This window comes from Erinaceus europaeus, chromosome 1 (genome assembly GCF_950295315.1).
Source record: "Erinaceus europaeus chromosome 1, mEriEur2.1, whole genome shotgun sequence".
NCBI classification, from domain to species: domain Eukaryota; kingdom Metazoa; phylum Chordata; class Mammalia; order Eulipotyphla; family Erinaceidae; genus Erinaceus; species Erinaceus europaeus.
Window position 1 is genome coordinate 90,231,068 of NC_080162.1, and position 17,192 is coordinate 90,248,259.

The following is a 17,192-nucleotide window of genomic DNA, read 5'->3' on the forward strand; positions in this document are numbered from 1 at the left end:
TCAAACACATAAATAATTTAAAAGAAAATGAAATATCTCAGTTCTCTACCTATAATAGCAGGTTTTATTAACAAGAATATACCTAGTAAGAGCCAGATGGTGGTATACTTGGTAGAGCACACACATTAACAAGAATATACATATAAATTCAGATATGTGTAACTCTAAATGAATTTTTCTCTTTTCAATGAGATTGTAAAAATAAAAGAGTTCATTAAAAGCTCTGCATTTGGGAGTCGGGCGGTAGAGCAGTGGGTTAAGGGCAGGTGGCGCAAAGTGCAAGGACCTGCGTAAGGATCCGGGTTCCAGCCCCCGGCTCCCCACCTGCAGGGGAGTCACTTCACAGGCAGTGAAGCAGGTCTGCAGGTGTCTATCTTTCTCTTCCCCCTCTGTCTTCCCCTCCTCTCTCCATTTCTCTCTGTCCTATCCAATAACAACCACATCAATAACAACAACAATAATAACTACAACAACAATAAAAAAAGACAACAAGGGCAACAAAAGGGAAAATAAATAAATAAATAAAATTTAAAAAAACTTCTTTAAAAAAAAAAAAAGCTCTGCATTTTAGAACAAAAGCCTACAGTTGAACCACAAGTGACAAGTGTTCAAATGTTCTTTATGTATCCTGAATACAATTAATATAAAAAATGTAATAAGCATGGTCATTCCAGACTCTTCCCATATTGCCTCTGTGTGTGTGCTTTTGTCTCTTTATTACAATAAATCTGAACACACTGTTACCTAGAAAATAACTAGAGTAAAATAAAATAAATATATAATCACTTTGAGAAGCCACATTTCTCTCCATAGAAATTGAATTCGACATAAATGATATCATAAAGGCAAAACTTTGTGCAACTCTTGGCATTTTTTAGGTTTTCTTTTAATTTGCATTTGGTTGTCATGGGCTTTCTCATTTAAAAAAATCATTGTTTTCATTGTAATTGTCATCACTCCTTTAAATTTTATTTTGATAGCTATTTACAAAATTATATATTTTAGGTGTACAACTTCTCATCAGATTGTGAATTATCACTCGATAGGTCCACCACCAATATTCACTTCAAGACATAATTTCTGGGCCTGTGAAATAGCTCACTTGGATAGTGCGCTGCTTTGTTGTGTGCATGTCCCAGATTTGAGCCTTGCCCCACGGCACTGAAGGAAGCCTCGGTGTTATAGTCTCTTTCACTCTTTCCCTTTCCTTCTATTACCAAAATAAAAGGAAGAAAGAGAGAAAGAAGACAGTTTCTATTTGCTTTTAAGTGAACCCCTAACTATAAGCTTTAGGATTTACACAATCTGTATCAGTTCTGGTATTCCCGGTTAACATTTCATGACAATTTTTTCAGAGAAATAGTCCCCATAGTTCTCAGCTTGTATGATTTCATACTCCTTAATCTCTACCTCTTTGGGTGTCAGCAGAAGATCCAGTGACTTTTTGTTTTCCAAAAATTGCACACAGGAAGCAGGTATGTAATGTTCAACCTCCAAAATCTCATACCTCAAAGAACACTTGATTAGGGAGAAGTTGAAACCTTCTGAAGGCTGAAGCAATAGAGTCACATACTGAAGTAGAACAAAGGACATTAAATTTGAAGAGAAACTGAATTGGAAGAAAGGGTGGTTTTTTTTGGTTTGGTTTGGCTTTTTTTTGCAACACTCATAATCTTGGCAGCTCAGATTTGACCAGTGGGAGCCAATATGGAGTACCAGTCAGGCATCCAGTCCTGGATGTTGGTCCTGTTCTTCCTAGCTTAGCTAAAAAGATAACGATTCTGCAAGACAAGGTAGAAAATGGTCAGATACTTGGGTCCTGTGCACCTTAGGAACCTAATGTTAATGGAAAAGAAAGAAGACAATAACATTTTTACCCTTTGCAGGAAAACCAAACAGAAATGGAGTAATCAAGTCTTTCCAGGAGCACACCACCTTGATCCTGCTGTCCCAACTAATGGTATCCCCATCCACTTCCAAATGTTTCTTGGTTTTAGGATCAGGGATAAATGCATGCTTGGCTATGTGAGACCCCAGATTTGATCTCTAGCACAACATATGATGAAACCAGAGCTTTAGTTTCTTTTATAAAATAAAGAAAATTAAATCTTGTATAAGGTGTTGCAAAATGTCTATGCAAAAAGAGTTTCATGTCTGAGGATCCCAAATCAATCCCCCACACCACCATAAGCCATAGCTGAGCAGGGCTCTGATATCGCTCCCTCTGTATCTCTCTCTGTACCTCTCTCCCAATGAAATAAAACAAAATATATTTGGAAAAAATGAAAGAAAACTAAGGGTCTTGGTTTGGTCAATAAATCATGTGACTGCCCTAGTTACAATTTTAAAAATGAAAAGGATGAGAGTTGGAGCTGAGTTTTGGTAGAAAAGAAAGATCCAGCCTCTGATTTATCTCAGATGTCCCCACTGTATCTGCTTCTTTTCAGCCTCTGTATCTCACATATGCCTTCTGATGGTTACTGCTTCCTTCCCAACTTCCTTCACAAAACCTCCTCTGCTTTATTCTCTTTGAGGTGAACTCTTACCTCCTAATTGGACTAGTTCTGCAGCCCTAGACTTGAAGTTCCTGGAATGAGCCAGCCAACACACAGACATCTTAGCACAGCCCTGGAGAGTGGGATGCCTGGGACTTACTTTTTTCTTTTGGCAGAGGGCCTGGCAGATAGCTTCAGATTGAAAGTTGTTATTGTTCCCATGACAGCCACCATAGATAAATTCAGAGCAGACTTCCTTTTCGTGATCATACCACCAGCGCAGAAAAAATGCCTGGCAGGGGCCAGTTTCTTTCGGCAAACTGCATATGTCTGCAGGAAGATTGTGGAGCAGAGCTGTTCAGATTGCCTCCCTAGCATATGCAAAAAGTTTGGAGCAGCCTGAGGGCATGATCTTTGTACATATGTTTCGTTTTTTTTTTAACTGGCATACAGTTGAGATTTAACATTCCAACATTATTCTAATTTCAGGTGTGCAGCATAATGATTTGGCAGGTGTGTTTCCTGTGAAATGGTCATCCCTATAAGCCTATTTACCAGTTTTTCTTAGTGATTCACAAATTTTCAATGCCATCTTATAAACCATAGCTCCAATACTGCCCATTACCTCTCCTTGACTGTCCTTATCTCATAACTCATACCTTTTGATCACCATTACCCATGTTCCCATTCCCCAACTTTACACCCTTCTTGTAACCATCAATCTGTTTTCTTCTGTCTTTATGGTTTTAATTTAGTCTATTGATCTGTTTGGGGTTTACTTCTGTTTTGTTGTTGTTTGGCTGGTTGTTTTTTGTTATTTATTTGTGTCCTTGTTTTTAGATTCTATGCTCTTTAATCAGACGGGAAAGCTATGCTTTTTGGGAACTTTTTCTCCCTAGCTCATCTTCATCTTTCTCATCTTTTGCCACACTCTTGCTTACTTTCTATTCTGTGGCTTTCTCAGTCTGAGCATGCTGTCATCTTTCACAGGGCCTTTGCACATGCTGTTCCCTCTGCCTGGAAAGTTCTTCCCTCCAGTTTTTGCCCACTCATCTTTCAGATCATTTGTTTATTTTAAGAAAGAAAAAAAGACATCAGAGTATCGCTCTGCTCTAACATTTATACTGCTGGGACCAAACCCAGGGCCTCCATCCTGTACGTCTTATACCCTATCTGCTGAACCACTTCTCTAGGTGCAATCCCTCAGATTTTAAATCAAGGGTTTCTTTTCAGCCTCTCTGGCAAGAGAACCCAACATGGGTGCCAAAGATTCCAGTAAATGTTGAATGAAATATTAGTCCTCAAGGTTCTTTCTTTCTTTCCTTACCTTTTTTTTTTTTTATGAAAAGGAAACACTGACAAAACATAAGATAAGAAGGACACAACTCCACACAATTCCCACCACCATCCCCTCCCCTGATAGCTTTCCTATTCTTTAACTCTCTGGGAGTATAGACCCAAGGTCATTGTGGGATGCAGAAGGTGTAAGGTCTGGCTTCTGTAATTGCTTCCCCACTGAACATGGGCGTTGACAGGTCGATCCATACTCCCAGCCTGTCTCTCTCTTTCCCTAGTGGGGCAGGACTCTGGAGAAGTGGAGCTCCAGGACACATTGGTGGGGTTGTCATCCAGGGAAGCCATCATGGTAGCATCTGGAACCTGGTGGCTGAAAAGAGAGTTAACATATAAAGCAAACAAATTGTTGACTATCTTTCTTTATCTTAACTTAAAACCAGAGCACTGCTCAGTTCTGTCTTGCAGCAGTGCTGTGGACCAAACCTGGGACTTGTGATGCTCCAGACACAAAAGTCTTTTGCACTATAGAAGATATTATCTCCCTGGACAGAGTCTTTTTATTGTCTCTTACAACTATGTCATCACCTGATATTAGGTGGGCTGTTTCAGTTACTACTGTGTATCTCAGAAGATCACAAGAAAGTAGCCAAGAGTCTATAGATCTAATAATGCCTATATAATTCTCACACATGGGAAAACCAAGGCCTATCAAGGGAAAACTGCATTATTCTCACCACATACTTAAGTAGGGTCGTAGATGAAACAAAACCCACATCTGTCAACACTCACTCCAATCCAGCACTGTCAGGGTTTGTGTCAAGTCAAAGATACACCCAGACTCATGGCCAGAGACCAGCCTTCAGTGAAGCAAAGGAGGGCTTCAATGATGTCAGAACAGGTGGGAAGAAAAGAGGGTTAGGGAATGTTCGATGGTTCAGGGGATTTATGATTTACCTTCTCTGAGGTCTAAACATTTTTTTCCACAGTTGAACATACAACACCTCATCTTCCCTGGACAATGTCTGCTCCTTGTACATTGGTTCCATTCTGCCATTTCACATTTCACTCTATCTCTGGGACACAGCCCTGAGGGAAGGGAAGGGAAGATAAACTTCTTTGGGGCTTGGATGGCACCACTGCCCTCCCTTCCCAGGTCCAGGATAGTACTGACTGCAGAGTCAGGAAAATTTTCATCTCACTTCACCTCTCTAGAAGGTAGTGACATTTTCACAGGATTTTCCTCTTTACCTCCCACCTGATCACTACCATCTATTCCTTATGTTGATCCTTGCGCTTTGTGCTAGGTGCGCCTAACCCTCTGCACTACCACCTGACTACTACCATCTATTCCTAACCCAGCCTGACTTGCTTGACTGCTGGCCCCATCATCCCCAAGTATTCAGAGAGAAGGACACTTTCCCCCTAGCAATTCTGGTGACTGGCCTTCCTGGGTTGGATGTCCCCCATAGCTGAGAAATGGCTGCTATATGGTGATTGAGATCCCTATTTCTGTAGTCAGATGTCTGGGTGTTCGAATGCAGTGCTATCCTCGGTATTCAGGCACCTTTTCCAAACCTCAATTTCCTCATTTGCCTGGTGGATTGTTTTGAGGATTGATCTGACAGAGCTCATGAAGACATTGTCAATCAATGGAATACTTCTCTGCAATTTAAAAAGATGGTATTATTCCTTCAGGACAAAGTGGATGGAACTGGAGGTGACTATGCTTAATGAAGTGAATAAGGAAGTACAAGACAACTAGTGGATGGGTTTGCTTATATGTGGAATAGAGGAAACTGAAACTCATGAGCATGAAAAATAAAAGTAGCCTGTTTCTTAGCATTTGTGATAACTATGGTGGTAGTAGGTGTGATGTAGAACTATAGCCCTGTGATTTTATAGTCTTATAAACCATTATTAAATCACTAATAAAAATAGCAAGTAAAATAAAATAAAGCCCTTGTTAAGATGCCTGATATGTAATAATCGTGATGGATTAATTGAAGTGCTTACTCTGTGCCTTAATCCTCACTTCAGCTCTTTGGGCAAGTCCTATTAATAGTCACATTTTACAAATAAAAGAGTCCCAAGTTCAAAGAGGTTATGTAAACTTGCTCAAGGTTACAGGGCTATTAAGGAGTTCGACCAGGACATGAACTTACAACAAACGGTCCCGCACAACTATATGCCATCAAGCTACAGAACCTGGAAAAACTGGATGAGTTCCTAGAAACCCACAAACTTCCAAAATTAAACAAATATGATCTAGAAAATATGAACAGGCCAAAAGAACACAGCCAAAGAAACTGAAACAGTTAACAAAAACCTTCCCAAGAATAAAGGTCCTGGACCAGATAATTTTACAAATGAATTCTACAAAACCTTCAAGGAAGAGTTAACACTTCTACTTTTAAAACTCTTCCAAAAGATTAAAGACAGAGAAATACTCCCTTCCAGCTTCTATGAAGCCAACATTACCCTGATATCAAATGCAACATATGGTCCCAAAGCTATGTGAGCATTCAGTATATTTAACTATTAATTTCAAGGAACCTCAGATACTATTCTTTATTCCCAAAGGTAAGTATCCCCTAACAGGGTGATTATGGAAAGGTTATTGGGGGGGCTACACCCAGAAGTATAATAAGTAAGATTAGGACTGTGTGAGGGGAGTGGCCTGTCTTTCTTATAAGAAAAATCTTTATGCCTCCCAGTTCCCTTCACCCTTTCAGGACTGCCAGGTCCAGACCCTTCCAAGAAGATTTTCTGCCATCCTGTTTCTGCATCCATTAAGGGCAGTTTACCAGGAAAGTAGAAATCAGAACAACTCAAAGTATCTCTCCTCTCTCTCATCCAGGATCCCAGATTGAAGTGGAGGAGAAGTTTCCCATCTGTAGCATTCTTCATTCCTTCCTCCCACCCAGGTCTACCTAGTTCCATTCTCCATTATAGAAGACTGAGGTCCCAGTACTTACTGCGAAAAAACCCTTCTACCAACCAAGGTTCCTGGACACTCACTAGGAGCATAACTTGCCCCAGGATTGGCCAAAGTTCCAAAAGTCCCATTATCGAGAGGAACTGGGCTGGCTGGTGGCACCAAAACTGGGAACTGCTATTCAGAAGTTGCTGCTTTTGGATGTAGGAACTGCTACTCTGAAGTTGCTGCTTTTGAATGTGGCACTCCAGCCACATGGCGTTGGAGGCAAGCCAGCCATACTCCCCCTGCTGGAGAATGCAGCACCAGCACAGGGGAAATTCCAGATCTTCAAGTCCTCTAGGTTTTCTGGCTCTCTGGCCTCAGGAATGGTGACAAAGCTTACCTGGGGGTTTCCATAGACCTTATGCATGTACAAACTATTGTATTTACTGTTGAATGTAAAACATTAATTCCCCAATAAAGAATTTTTTTAAAAAAGACATGGGTATTGAATTTCAGGGTCTTCCATTTTCCAGGGAGAGTTTGGAGGTCAAGAGTATCCTAATTCATTTTTTCCAATTAAACTTTTCTCCTGATATGTTTATTTTTCTATTTTCTTATTTTCTCACCCAATTTTCCTTTTCTTTATGTTTTTATTTCACTTTATGACTGTTTTCTCTCTCTGTCTCTCTCATATGTATATGTGTGTATATATACATGTATATATACATATATATATATATATATATATATATATATATATATATGAAACAAATCTTGAAAATGCCAGTGATTGTCTTAGTGCTTTCAAATCAAAAAAGAATGTTAAAGTCAATGAAGCTCTTCCCTTCAAGTCTCATTTGGAATGGGAAGTAGTGCAGGAGGAAGTAATAAATACCAGCTGCGTCTTCAGAACCATCTTCAGTGGTAGGGCCTAAAAATTACTGCACTAAACTTTGCAATGTAAGTCTTGAAACATCAGAAAGACAGTTACTCAGCTCACCAATGATTTCACCTGCAACTATGTGTTGCAGTGGTTTTTTTTTTTTCTCAAACTAACCCAGTAATTTTTAATCAAAGTAGAATTCACATTGTATAAAATTAACCATTTTAGAACTGAAACTATGACCTCCCTCAAAAGATAGATTTGCCTAACATGGGAACCTGACATTAACCCAGAAGGCCAGGTGACTTGACACACCCTCCCTTGTTCCTGCTTGTCATTTTTGTTTAGTGCAAACAAAAACTAAGAACCTAATAAAGCTTCAACTTTGTTGATCTCAAAACCCACCTCCAGTCCCACTCTTACTTATATAAGTATTCTCTAAATATTTAAACATGGAGGTTGCTTTGACTAATACTCCATCCACCTTGCATCTTTGCAGATTCCCCTTTACATGAAAGCTAATGTAACAGAACTTGGCTTTCCATGGTAGTAGACCTTCCTGTCTATTAGTTAGTTCTCAAATGTTTTTATCAGTCAAAAACAAAACCCCAATGGCCATATATTCCAGCCCCAGGAAATCAGGAATCTACTTTCTATCTCTATGAACTTACCTGTTCTGGGTGGCCCATATAGATGGAATCATACAATATGATTTTTTTTTCTTTTCTTCTTCCCCCTTACTCCCCTTAACCAGAGTTCTTCCCAGACTTGGCTTATGGTGGTACTGAGGACTGAGCCTAGGAGCTCAGAGCCTCAGATATGAAAGTAGTTTATATAAACATTATGCTATCTCCCCAACCCTAGTATATGACTTTTTTTCTGTGCCAGACTTCTTTCATGTCACACACTTTTGAGACTCCTCCCCACAGCATATATTACTGTTTTAAAATTCCCTTTTATGACTCAGTGAGATTACATGGAGAACCTCTCACTTCCAGTCTCTTCCTGCCATTGCCTTTCTCTGGCTCTCTGAGAGCTTATTTAACTTATATTTAGAACAGATTAGAAGAACAAAACATAGCTTGGAATATACCTAAAATAGAATTCCTAGCTTCTTCTAGCATGAAGACCCTAAATCTCATCGTCTATGTTCTTACTGATATGGATAATAGATGCATATTCCTTTAATATAACCTGCACTCATATTTCCCTGTTGTCTGATGACAAATGGGGCAACCGCTTCTGTCCCACCCACCTTCCTGAGCAGAACAGCACCAGGGGGTGTCCTGTGAGATAAGAGCTGTTAAGAAGGTGGGCACCAGGGGGAGGGGCAATTCTGGGCCCCAGATAAGTTCCATGCACCTCCCTTGCCTAGCTGCTTTGTGTCAAGGTAACCCATTGATTTTGACTGCGGTCCTGTGAAAGTTCTTTTTTTTTTTTTTTATCTTGTCCTGCTCCTTTGAAATGAAAAAATTAACCATGTCAGAAAAAATGTTATTTAAACCTATGCTGTTCCTTTGTTAGTGGCAGAGAAACTTTCATTATTCCAAATTCTTGTGTCCACTAGTGAAAATAATAAACTCCTCTCATTTCAGCATAATACAGTTTTAATAACAATTAAAATTAATTATTTGCAATATTACCTTAAGTTTCTCGATTATTAAACAATTTGTTCTTCTTTATATCTTGATGTTTTTCAGCCACCAAATTGCAGGTACTAAAATGATGCCATCCTGACTTTCCTGGGAAGATAACTTCACCAATGAGTACAGGAACCTAACCTTCCCAGAGCCCTACTCCACTAGGGAAAGATAGAAACAGGCTGAAGGTATGGATTGACCTGTACAGCAGAGAAGCAATTATATAAGTCAGACCTTCCAGCTTCAGAACCCCATAAAGATCTTTGGTCCATATTCACAGAGGGGAAAAAGAATAAGGAAAACTTCCAATGAAGGGGATGGAATATGGAACTCTGGTGGTAGGAATTGTGTGGAATTTTACCCCTCTTATCCCACAAACTTGTTGATCATTATTAAATCATTTAATAAAAAAAGAGCAAGGCATTAAATGCTCTAAGTAAGGAATGAGAATCAGAGCATAGATAGTTCAACTCCCCAATTGAAGACAGATGAAACAATTTTGAAATCACATTACATAATGTTCCTAAAAACAGCATAATCCCAGTGGAACTGAGATGCAGTCTCTCACACTAATACCCAAATGGCATGCTACTCCTCTCTTTCCTCCATCATGTACCCCATCTACTGTATTTCTTGGGAAGTACATAATCCCTCCCAACCAAAAATAATAATAATAATAATAAGCTACCTGCACCCATGCCTTTGTCCTAGCACCAATTTTGAGAGGCTTCAAGTAAGGCAGTGTCTATAGGCCTTGGTCATCATAAAAGGATCTTACAATTTTCTAAAGTAATATAAGAGGCTAACAATATCCCTGGAGTTCTCAGCAATCTAATTCTGTTCATCTTCATTGCCTTTAATGGCATCACCAGAAGCTTCAATGACCACTGACTCTCTACAAATTGTGATGTGCCAACAGAGGTGAACCACACAGTCTCCAGGGTGCATGAATAGACAGAAGGCTTTATTGGCAGAAAATAGGAGCAACATAGTTGTAAAGAGGGGATCTAGAAGTTAAATATAAAGGAAGGTATATGAGAGTATCAAAGCAACAAGATATTGTGTCTGAAAATGAAAGGAGGGACAGGTTGCAGGGGTTCAGCTTTTAGCAGAGCTAAGGCCTCAGAACGCTGGAAGCCAGGCCAGGTCTTCAAGCCAGGCACATGCGCAGTGCATCAGTGAGGCAGTCCCACAGTTCTCCGGGTGTATCCTCATGCTTTCACGAAGAGGAGCCTGTTGAAAAAGGAGGATGAAATCAGCTGGACATCTTGGACTTAGATTATTTCAGAACTTAACTAAAAGCTGTATTTGTACATCTTTACAGAGGAGATTAAAAGGAAGTGGGTTTCCTTTCAGGAGCTATATATCACCTTAAAGGGAAAACGGAGAGGGGTTGGGGGTGTGGCAGGGGTGCACCTGGTTAAGCACACATATCAGTAAATTTAAGGACATGGGTTCGAGCTCCCACTCCCCACCTGCAGGGGCAAAGCTTCACAAGTGGTGAAGCAAATATGCGGGTGTCTATCTTTCACTGAGTTCCAGTGACAACTCTGGTGGCAGTAAAACAAAAATAAAATAAAGTAAAATAAAGAGTGGAGGTGGGAATTGTTGGTAAAGAGAAAGGGGAAGTTGAAGGCATGCAGGCAGTGGTTGGTCAGCATGTCCAGTGCTAGACTGGAGATTCTGTGATCTTCCCCCCCCCCCAAAGTTGCTCTGCATTCTACCTCTGCCCCTCACATTTACTAGCTTTCCCAAACCCCTCCCTATACTTCCCCAAACTCAGTTCCCAGAAAACCACTGTGCCACCCTCGGGGAGCTACATGAACAGAGCTGGCTCTGGTAGCACCTGTTCTGCCTAGATTGTCACCACCCCAGAGGACACTCTCCAGCACCCAGATCTCCCAACATGACCCCCCCAGTGTGAGACACAAGGACCCCACAGACTCACTTCTCAAGGGGCAGATGTTCTGACATATGGATTTAGACTGGAAGTTGTTGTTGTTTCCTTGACAGCCACCATAGATGAAGCTGGAGCAGGTATTATTTTCCTTATCATACCACCAACGACGAAAATAAGCCATACAGGGACCAGATACTTTTGGCATACTGCATATATCTGAAAGGAAATCCCAGAGTTGTGTACTTAGAAATTCTCCTTCCAAAGAGGTGAATATCATTCCTAACAGTTGCTATAGATGAAAATGAGTAGGTTCCTTTTACCTTATTGCATCTTGAAAGTCTAGCTCTATTGCTATGTTGTGTCCATCTGCAGGGACAACGGAGTAGAACTGGTTGGGTGTCTGCCTCCCTTGGTCCTCAGTTCACTGACTTCATTGACTCCTCAGAGAGTGAGAAGACTTGGGTTTCAAAGCTCTGCTCCTAAGTCATTGTGTGTTAATCAGTCTCTCACATTGCCCCTCTGTCCAGTCCACTCCTATTTTCAAAACCTTTTTCTCAGAAAGCACCTCTTCTATGGTGTATCTAATTCTATCCTACACCCACTCTCTATACTCTGGTTTCTCTTATGGTCAGAAAAACCTCTTACTGTCTACATCTCACATCCATTTTGTTTTTTATTTTTGCTTTTGTTTTTTTTCTAGAATATTGCTCAGCTTTCGCTTATGACAGTGTGTGGGGTTGAACCTGGAACTTTGGAGCCTCAGGCATGAGATTCACTTTACATAGCATTATACTATCTACCCCATCCCTGCCCCTGCTTCTATCTTGCTTTTTGACTCTAGTGTGTATCTTTAACATGTGTTTAACTCTTCAGCCTCTTCCATGAGGTTGTGAACTTCTAGTGAGCAAGGATGGTGTCTAATATCATCTTAGAACATCATTACTAGCAGACCATCTGGTATCAACTTCTTATAAGATTTTAGAGAATGTAAGAGGGAAAACAAAATTCATCCTAGTCTAAACTGGATAAGTCATACATTGAGTATTACTATATGTTGATCCTTTAAAAGACAAAGAAAAGGCATGATTACTGCTACTTAGCAGTGCCCAGTCAAGTATGACAAAATAATGTTATAAGTGCCAAATAGTAGTCACGTGACATTGTTCTTAAATACCTACTGCAACTAACTTATTTGATCTTCAGAATAAACTTGATTGCTTTTCACAGTCAAATTACTTTTATATACAGGGTGGGTGGGAGCATTGGATATTCCTCCAATAGCATGGCACTTCCTATGTGGTGCTGGGGTCCTGGGCTTCAAGTATGGCAAGCAGTGAGCTATGTTTCTGGCCCTAACATTGTTACTGGTATTTAAGAAAACCGAGGTACAACAAGCAAAACATATCAATTTACCCGTTTGTTTTGGCTGGAGCTAAGATTTGAACTTAGAAGAGTCAGATTCAGAATCATTTACCTTCAGAGAATGAATAACTTGCCAGCCATCTAACTGTCTGCCCTGCTTCACTGTTGAGCCCCATTTTACTTTCCCTCCCAAATACCTTTTATAGGTAGAAACATGCTTGGGGTATGGAACAACCAGCCAATGCCAATGTCCAGCAAAGAAGCAATTACAGAAGCCAGAACTCCTACCTTCTGCACCACTAAAACTATTTTAATCCATACTTCCACTGAGGGAGAAGTGATAGGAGGAAGAGGCTATGAACTCCAGTTCCATCAGGACCCAGAGAAAGAGGAAGAAAAAGGGAGGGATACTTGGATGTAGTAATAGGGTTAAGTGTGGCTTAGAGGGGAAGAGAGGACAGGACCCAGAAGAAAAAGGAGGCAATTATGTACAAATATAGACAAATGGTTGTAGAAATGACAGTTTACCCATATCTGGTCCACTAGGGAAAAATAGAAACAGGCTGTGGGTATGGACTTACCTATCAATGCCCATACTCAGCAGGGAAACAATTACAGAAGCCAGAACTCCTACCTCCTGCTTCCCAAAAACCACCTTGATCCATACTCTCAGTGGGGGAAAAGTGATGGGATGAAGATAAGAGGGCTCTGAACTCTATCAGCGCCCAGAGAGAGAGAGAGAGAAGGAAAAGGAGAGGGACATATAGACGTAGTTATGTTGTCATGAGTGGCTTGGAGGTGAAGAGAGGATTGAATCAGGAGAGAAGGGGGGCATGTATAGATGTGGACATGTTGTTGAGATGATGGTTGGCCCGTGTCTACAACCTTAAAGGAATTATGATGGATTGCAGTGGGGAGACTGAAGATTCAGAACTCTGGTGGTGGGAATGGTGTGGATTTAAATCCCTGTTGACATGTAATTTTGTAAAATAAAAATAAATAAACAAATAAATAAAAGACTATCTGGTTCTATCCCACTTTGCCAACCATCTATTGTTTAGAGAAACCAAGGCTCAGACAAGATGACATCATAAAAAGAGCAATAATGATTCTAAATTTCAAGCCTCCCAAACCCAGTAACCTTTCCCAGAGACCAGCCCTCTGCAAGCTAGACAGAGCAAAGATGACAACAAGGGGTAAAGTAGTAGGTTAGTTTAAGATTCTGAATATTACCTTCTTTGGGATCTAAACATTTTTTTCCACAGTTGAAGGTGCAGCACTTCTTGTTATCCAGACATTGTTTGTCATTTGCACATTGATTCCTTTCTTTGAAATCACATTTCTCTTGGATCCTGGGGCACTTCTCTAGGGAAGAAACAGTCTCATAACCATGTATCTTAAAGGGCACAACACCCATTCTGCTTTAGACCAAGGCCATTCTGGGGGAGTCAGGGGTGTTTGGTATATATATAATTTATTCATCTAAAGAGAGAGAGAGAGAGAGAGAGAGAGAGAGAGAGAGGCTCTGGCTTAAGATGGTACTGGGGATTTAACCTGAGCCTTCAAAGCCTCAGGCATGAAAGTGTGTGTGTGTGTGTGTGTGTGTGTGTGTGTGTGTGTGTGTGTGTATGTGTGTGTGTGTATGTGTGTGTGTAACCATTATGCTATATCCCCAGCAAAGGAGTTTGGTTTTATTTTTCATCCCCAAGTGTTCTTTTCTTCAGGATGCCGCTATGTATTTCTCAGTACTGCTTACTCTAAGCCCCTCATGATAATGCCTCACTCTCTGCCTTCTTGCCCTCTGCCCAGAACTTTCTCTACTTATAGAGGTACTTCTCATTCTTGGGCTGAAAAATATATTTTTTAATTTCTTTATTGGGGGATTAATGTTTTACATTTGACAGTAAATGCAATAGTTTGTACATAACATTTCTCAGTTTTCCACATGACAATACAACCCCAACTAGGTTCTCTGTCATCCTTTTTGGAACTGTACTCTTCCACCCAGAGTCTTTTACTTTGGTGCAATACACCAACTCCAGTTCAGGTTCTACTTGTGTTTTCTCTTCTGATCCTGTTTTTCAACTTCTGCCTTAGAGTGAAAGCATCCCATATTTACCCTTCTATTTCTGACTTATTTCACTTAACATGATTTCTTCAAGCTCCATCCAAGATGAGATGAAAATGGTAGAGTTACCATTTTTAATAGCTGAGTAGTATTCCATTGTGTATATAGACCACAAGGGCTGAAAAATTATTTGATGGAAGGAGAAGATCTGTCTTGGACATGATGGAGACATTTAGCAGCATCTGTGTCATCTACCCACTAGACTGCCAGTAGCACTGCCTTATGATAACAACCAAAAATGTCTCCAGACATTGCAAATGTCCCCCTGGAAGGCAAAATCACCCCCTTGAAAGCCTCTGATCTAAGCTGATCTGGGAGTCTGTTTTTGTTGTTTCCTCTGGGAGTGGTATTGGACAAAGACTAATACTGCTCTCTTTGACACTACACTGCCAGGTTTTATAATTCAAACTTTTGGATTACCATGTAAACTCTCTGAACCTTGGTTTCTTCATTTGTAAAAAAACAATTTCAGCCTTACCGAGTAATGAAGAAGAAATAAGACAAAATAAATAAACCTATAATCATAGTCACAGACGCATGACAATGTAAGCTATCATTTGTTATGTGTTTACCATAAGCTAGACACTCTTCTGAGAATCTTAACTATCTTAACTCATTTAATCCCCATAACAGTTCTATGAGGTAAGTTCTATTACTATCCCCATTTTGCAGGTAAAGAAACTGAGACATATGGAATTTCAGTAATTTGCCCAATGTCACATGGTTATGTGGAAGGAAAACCAGAATTTAAGGTCACCAAGTCTGACACCAAATCCTGCTCTTTAAATCCATATTTTCTACATGTCCAGTAAATGGTAACTATTACCATTATTACTATACCATCATGGTATATAGTATTATTATTGCCACCAGGGTTACTGCTGGCTCAGTGTCAGCACTACAAATCCACTGCTCCTGGTGGCCACTATTTCCATTTTTCTTTCTATTTTTATTTGACGGGACAGAGAGAAATTGAGAGAAGAGCAGAAACAGAGAGGGAGAAAGGCACCTGCAGACCTGTTTCACTGCTTATGAAGCATCACCCCTATAGGGGAGCAGAGGCTCGAACCCCAGTCCTTGGGCATGTGCACCACCCCCAAGTTCTGTTTTTTTAAGCCCAAAGAAACTTCTGAATACTATCCTATATCCTAGAGTCAAGGAAATCCTGGACATGCAGGGACACATTTGTAAAAAGAGAAAGTTGACAAGGATGATGATGTCAAGGGAGCTATTTTTCTCCAGGGTGGTGAGGGGAACTCCTTAGGCTTCCCAGGTTCCTTTAGCCCCTTCCATAAATGCTAGATCTCCTGTGACCCTTCACCCTCATGTGCTCCAAGACCCCCATGAAAGGAATCTGTTTCAAATGGGCTGAAATGGGGTGTTGTCTCAGGTCACAAAAGGGATCAGCCACAAAAATGGAAATAGCAAGAAATATTTACCGCCCCCTCCCATCTTGGACTAGAATTAAGATGGTAGAGAACTACTCAGATCTGAAGAATTATTTCTGCTTCCTCTACCAATAAATTTCTTTCTTTCCAGGGAAAGGATTGAATCTCCAGTACTTACTAGGGAAGAGCCATTTAGTCACACCAGGGCCTTGGACATTCATGAGAAGAGTACATAGCACCAGGATGCTCAGAAGTCTGAAAGAAACCATTCTGAAGAAGAGCTGGTCTGTCCGGTAATTCTAGCACAGGAAAATGTCTGACTGCTTTTGAACAGCCAATTCTTTCAGCCAACAGTTTTTGTATATGAGAGCTGGAATGAAGCCAGCCACCACCCCTTTTCCAAGCTGGGAACACCAGGTTCCTGAGGTTAACAATGTAACTAGCTAGCATCTATAGCCCATAGTTTGGGGAAGGGTCTCTAATTGGATGACAGTTAATTCTTGATCCCATGGGATGGATCAAGACCCCTAGACATCCAAGAGGGGTTGAGAAGGGTAAAGATTATCTTGCTGCTCTTGCTACTACAAAGGGTCTTCATTTTGATGACTTTGAGAACTGCAAGATGTCCTCATTCTTCATTTTTCATCTTATCTACAATTCCTTTTGTTGGCCTGTGACAATGTAACTATTGAACTCTTAGTATCTTTGTTTTTCTGTGCTTCTCTGTGTCTCTGTTTGCCTGCTTCTCTTTTCCTATGGGTCTCCCATGGTCTCCCTGTTTCTTTTAACCTCTCCCACACTCTCTCCCATCCTTCTCCCTTTTCTTTTTGGGTCACTCATATTCTTTGTCTGCAACCATGCAGAAACGATGTTGCCACTGAATGGCAGGGGAGGAGGTAGGCTGATAGCAGTTTTCAGCTAATTCTGGTGGAAGCTGTGTTGTTTGGAGAACAGAAGAGCATATCAGAGTTTATAGAAACCATCTGCCATCTGATGCAAATTACCAGTGTCTGAGAGGAAATGTCAAATGAAGAGACCTGCCTCAGAGGCTACCTGTCTCAGCAATGGTCAATAAGACTAATGCAGAGAAGTTGTGGATTCTAAGTGGCTAGTGAGGGACAGCTGGAAAAACAGTCCTGACATATCCAGGAGCTTGTCTACAGTCACAGATTCCACACCA

At 40.6% G+C, this 17,192-nt stretch overlaps 1 protein-coding gene across 4 annotated transcripts; it reads right to left on the reverse strand.

Annotated features, from left to right (window-relative positions):
• Window positions 1-1,410: 1,410 nt before the first annotated feature.
• EPPIN (epididymal peptidase inhibitor) lies at window positions 1,411-16,350 on the reverse strand. Of its 4 annotated transcripts, XM_060190823.1 has the most exons (5): window positions 16,191-16,350; window positions 13,730-13,861; window positions 11,183-11,350; window positions 4,746-4,877; window positions 1,411-2,825 (listed from the first exon to the last, which is right to left on the reverse strand). In XM_060190823.1, exons 1-5 carry the CDS (start codon window positions 16,279-16,281, stop codon window positions 2,521-2,523), a joined length of 828 nt encoding a protein of 275 aa, XP_060046806.1. In that variant the 5' UTR covers window positions 16,282-16,350; the 3' UTR covers window positions 1,411-2,520. The 4 variants fall into 4 exon arrangements, with proteins under 4 accessions (XP_060046806.1, XP_060046796.1, XP_060046794.1 ...); XM_060190813.1 differs by lacking the exons at window positions 11,183-11,350; window positions 13,730-13,861; window positions 16,191-16,350 and adding an exon at window positions 6,767-6,947 and having other exon boundaries at window positions 1,411-1,781; window positions 2,656-2,825; XM_016194995.2 differs by lacking the exons at window positions 1,411-2,825; window positions 4,746-4,877 and adding an exon at window positions 10,178-10,467.
• Between the last annotated feature and the right edge of the window lie 842 nt (window positions 16,351-17,192).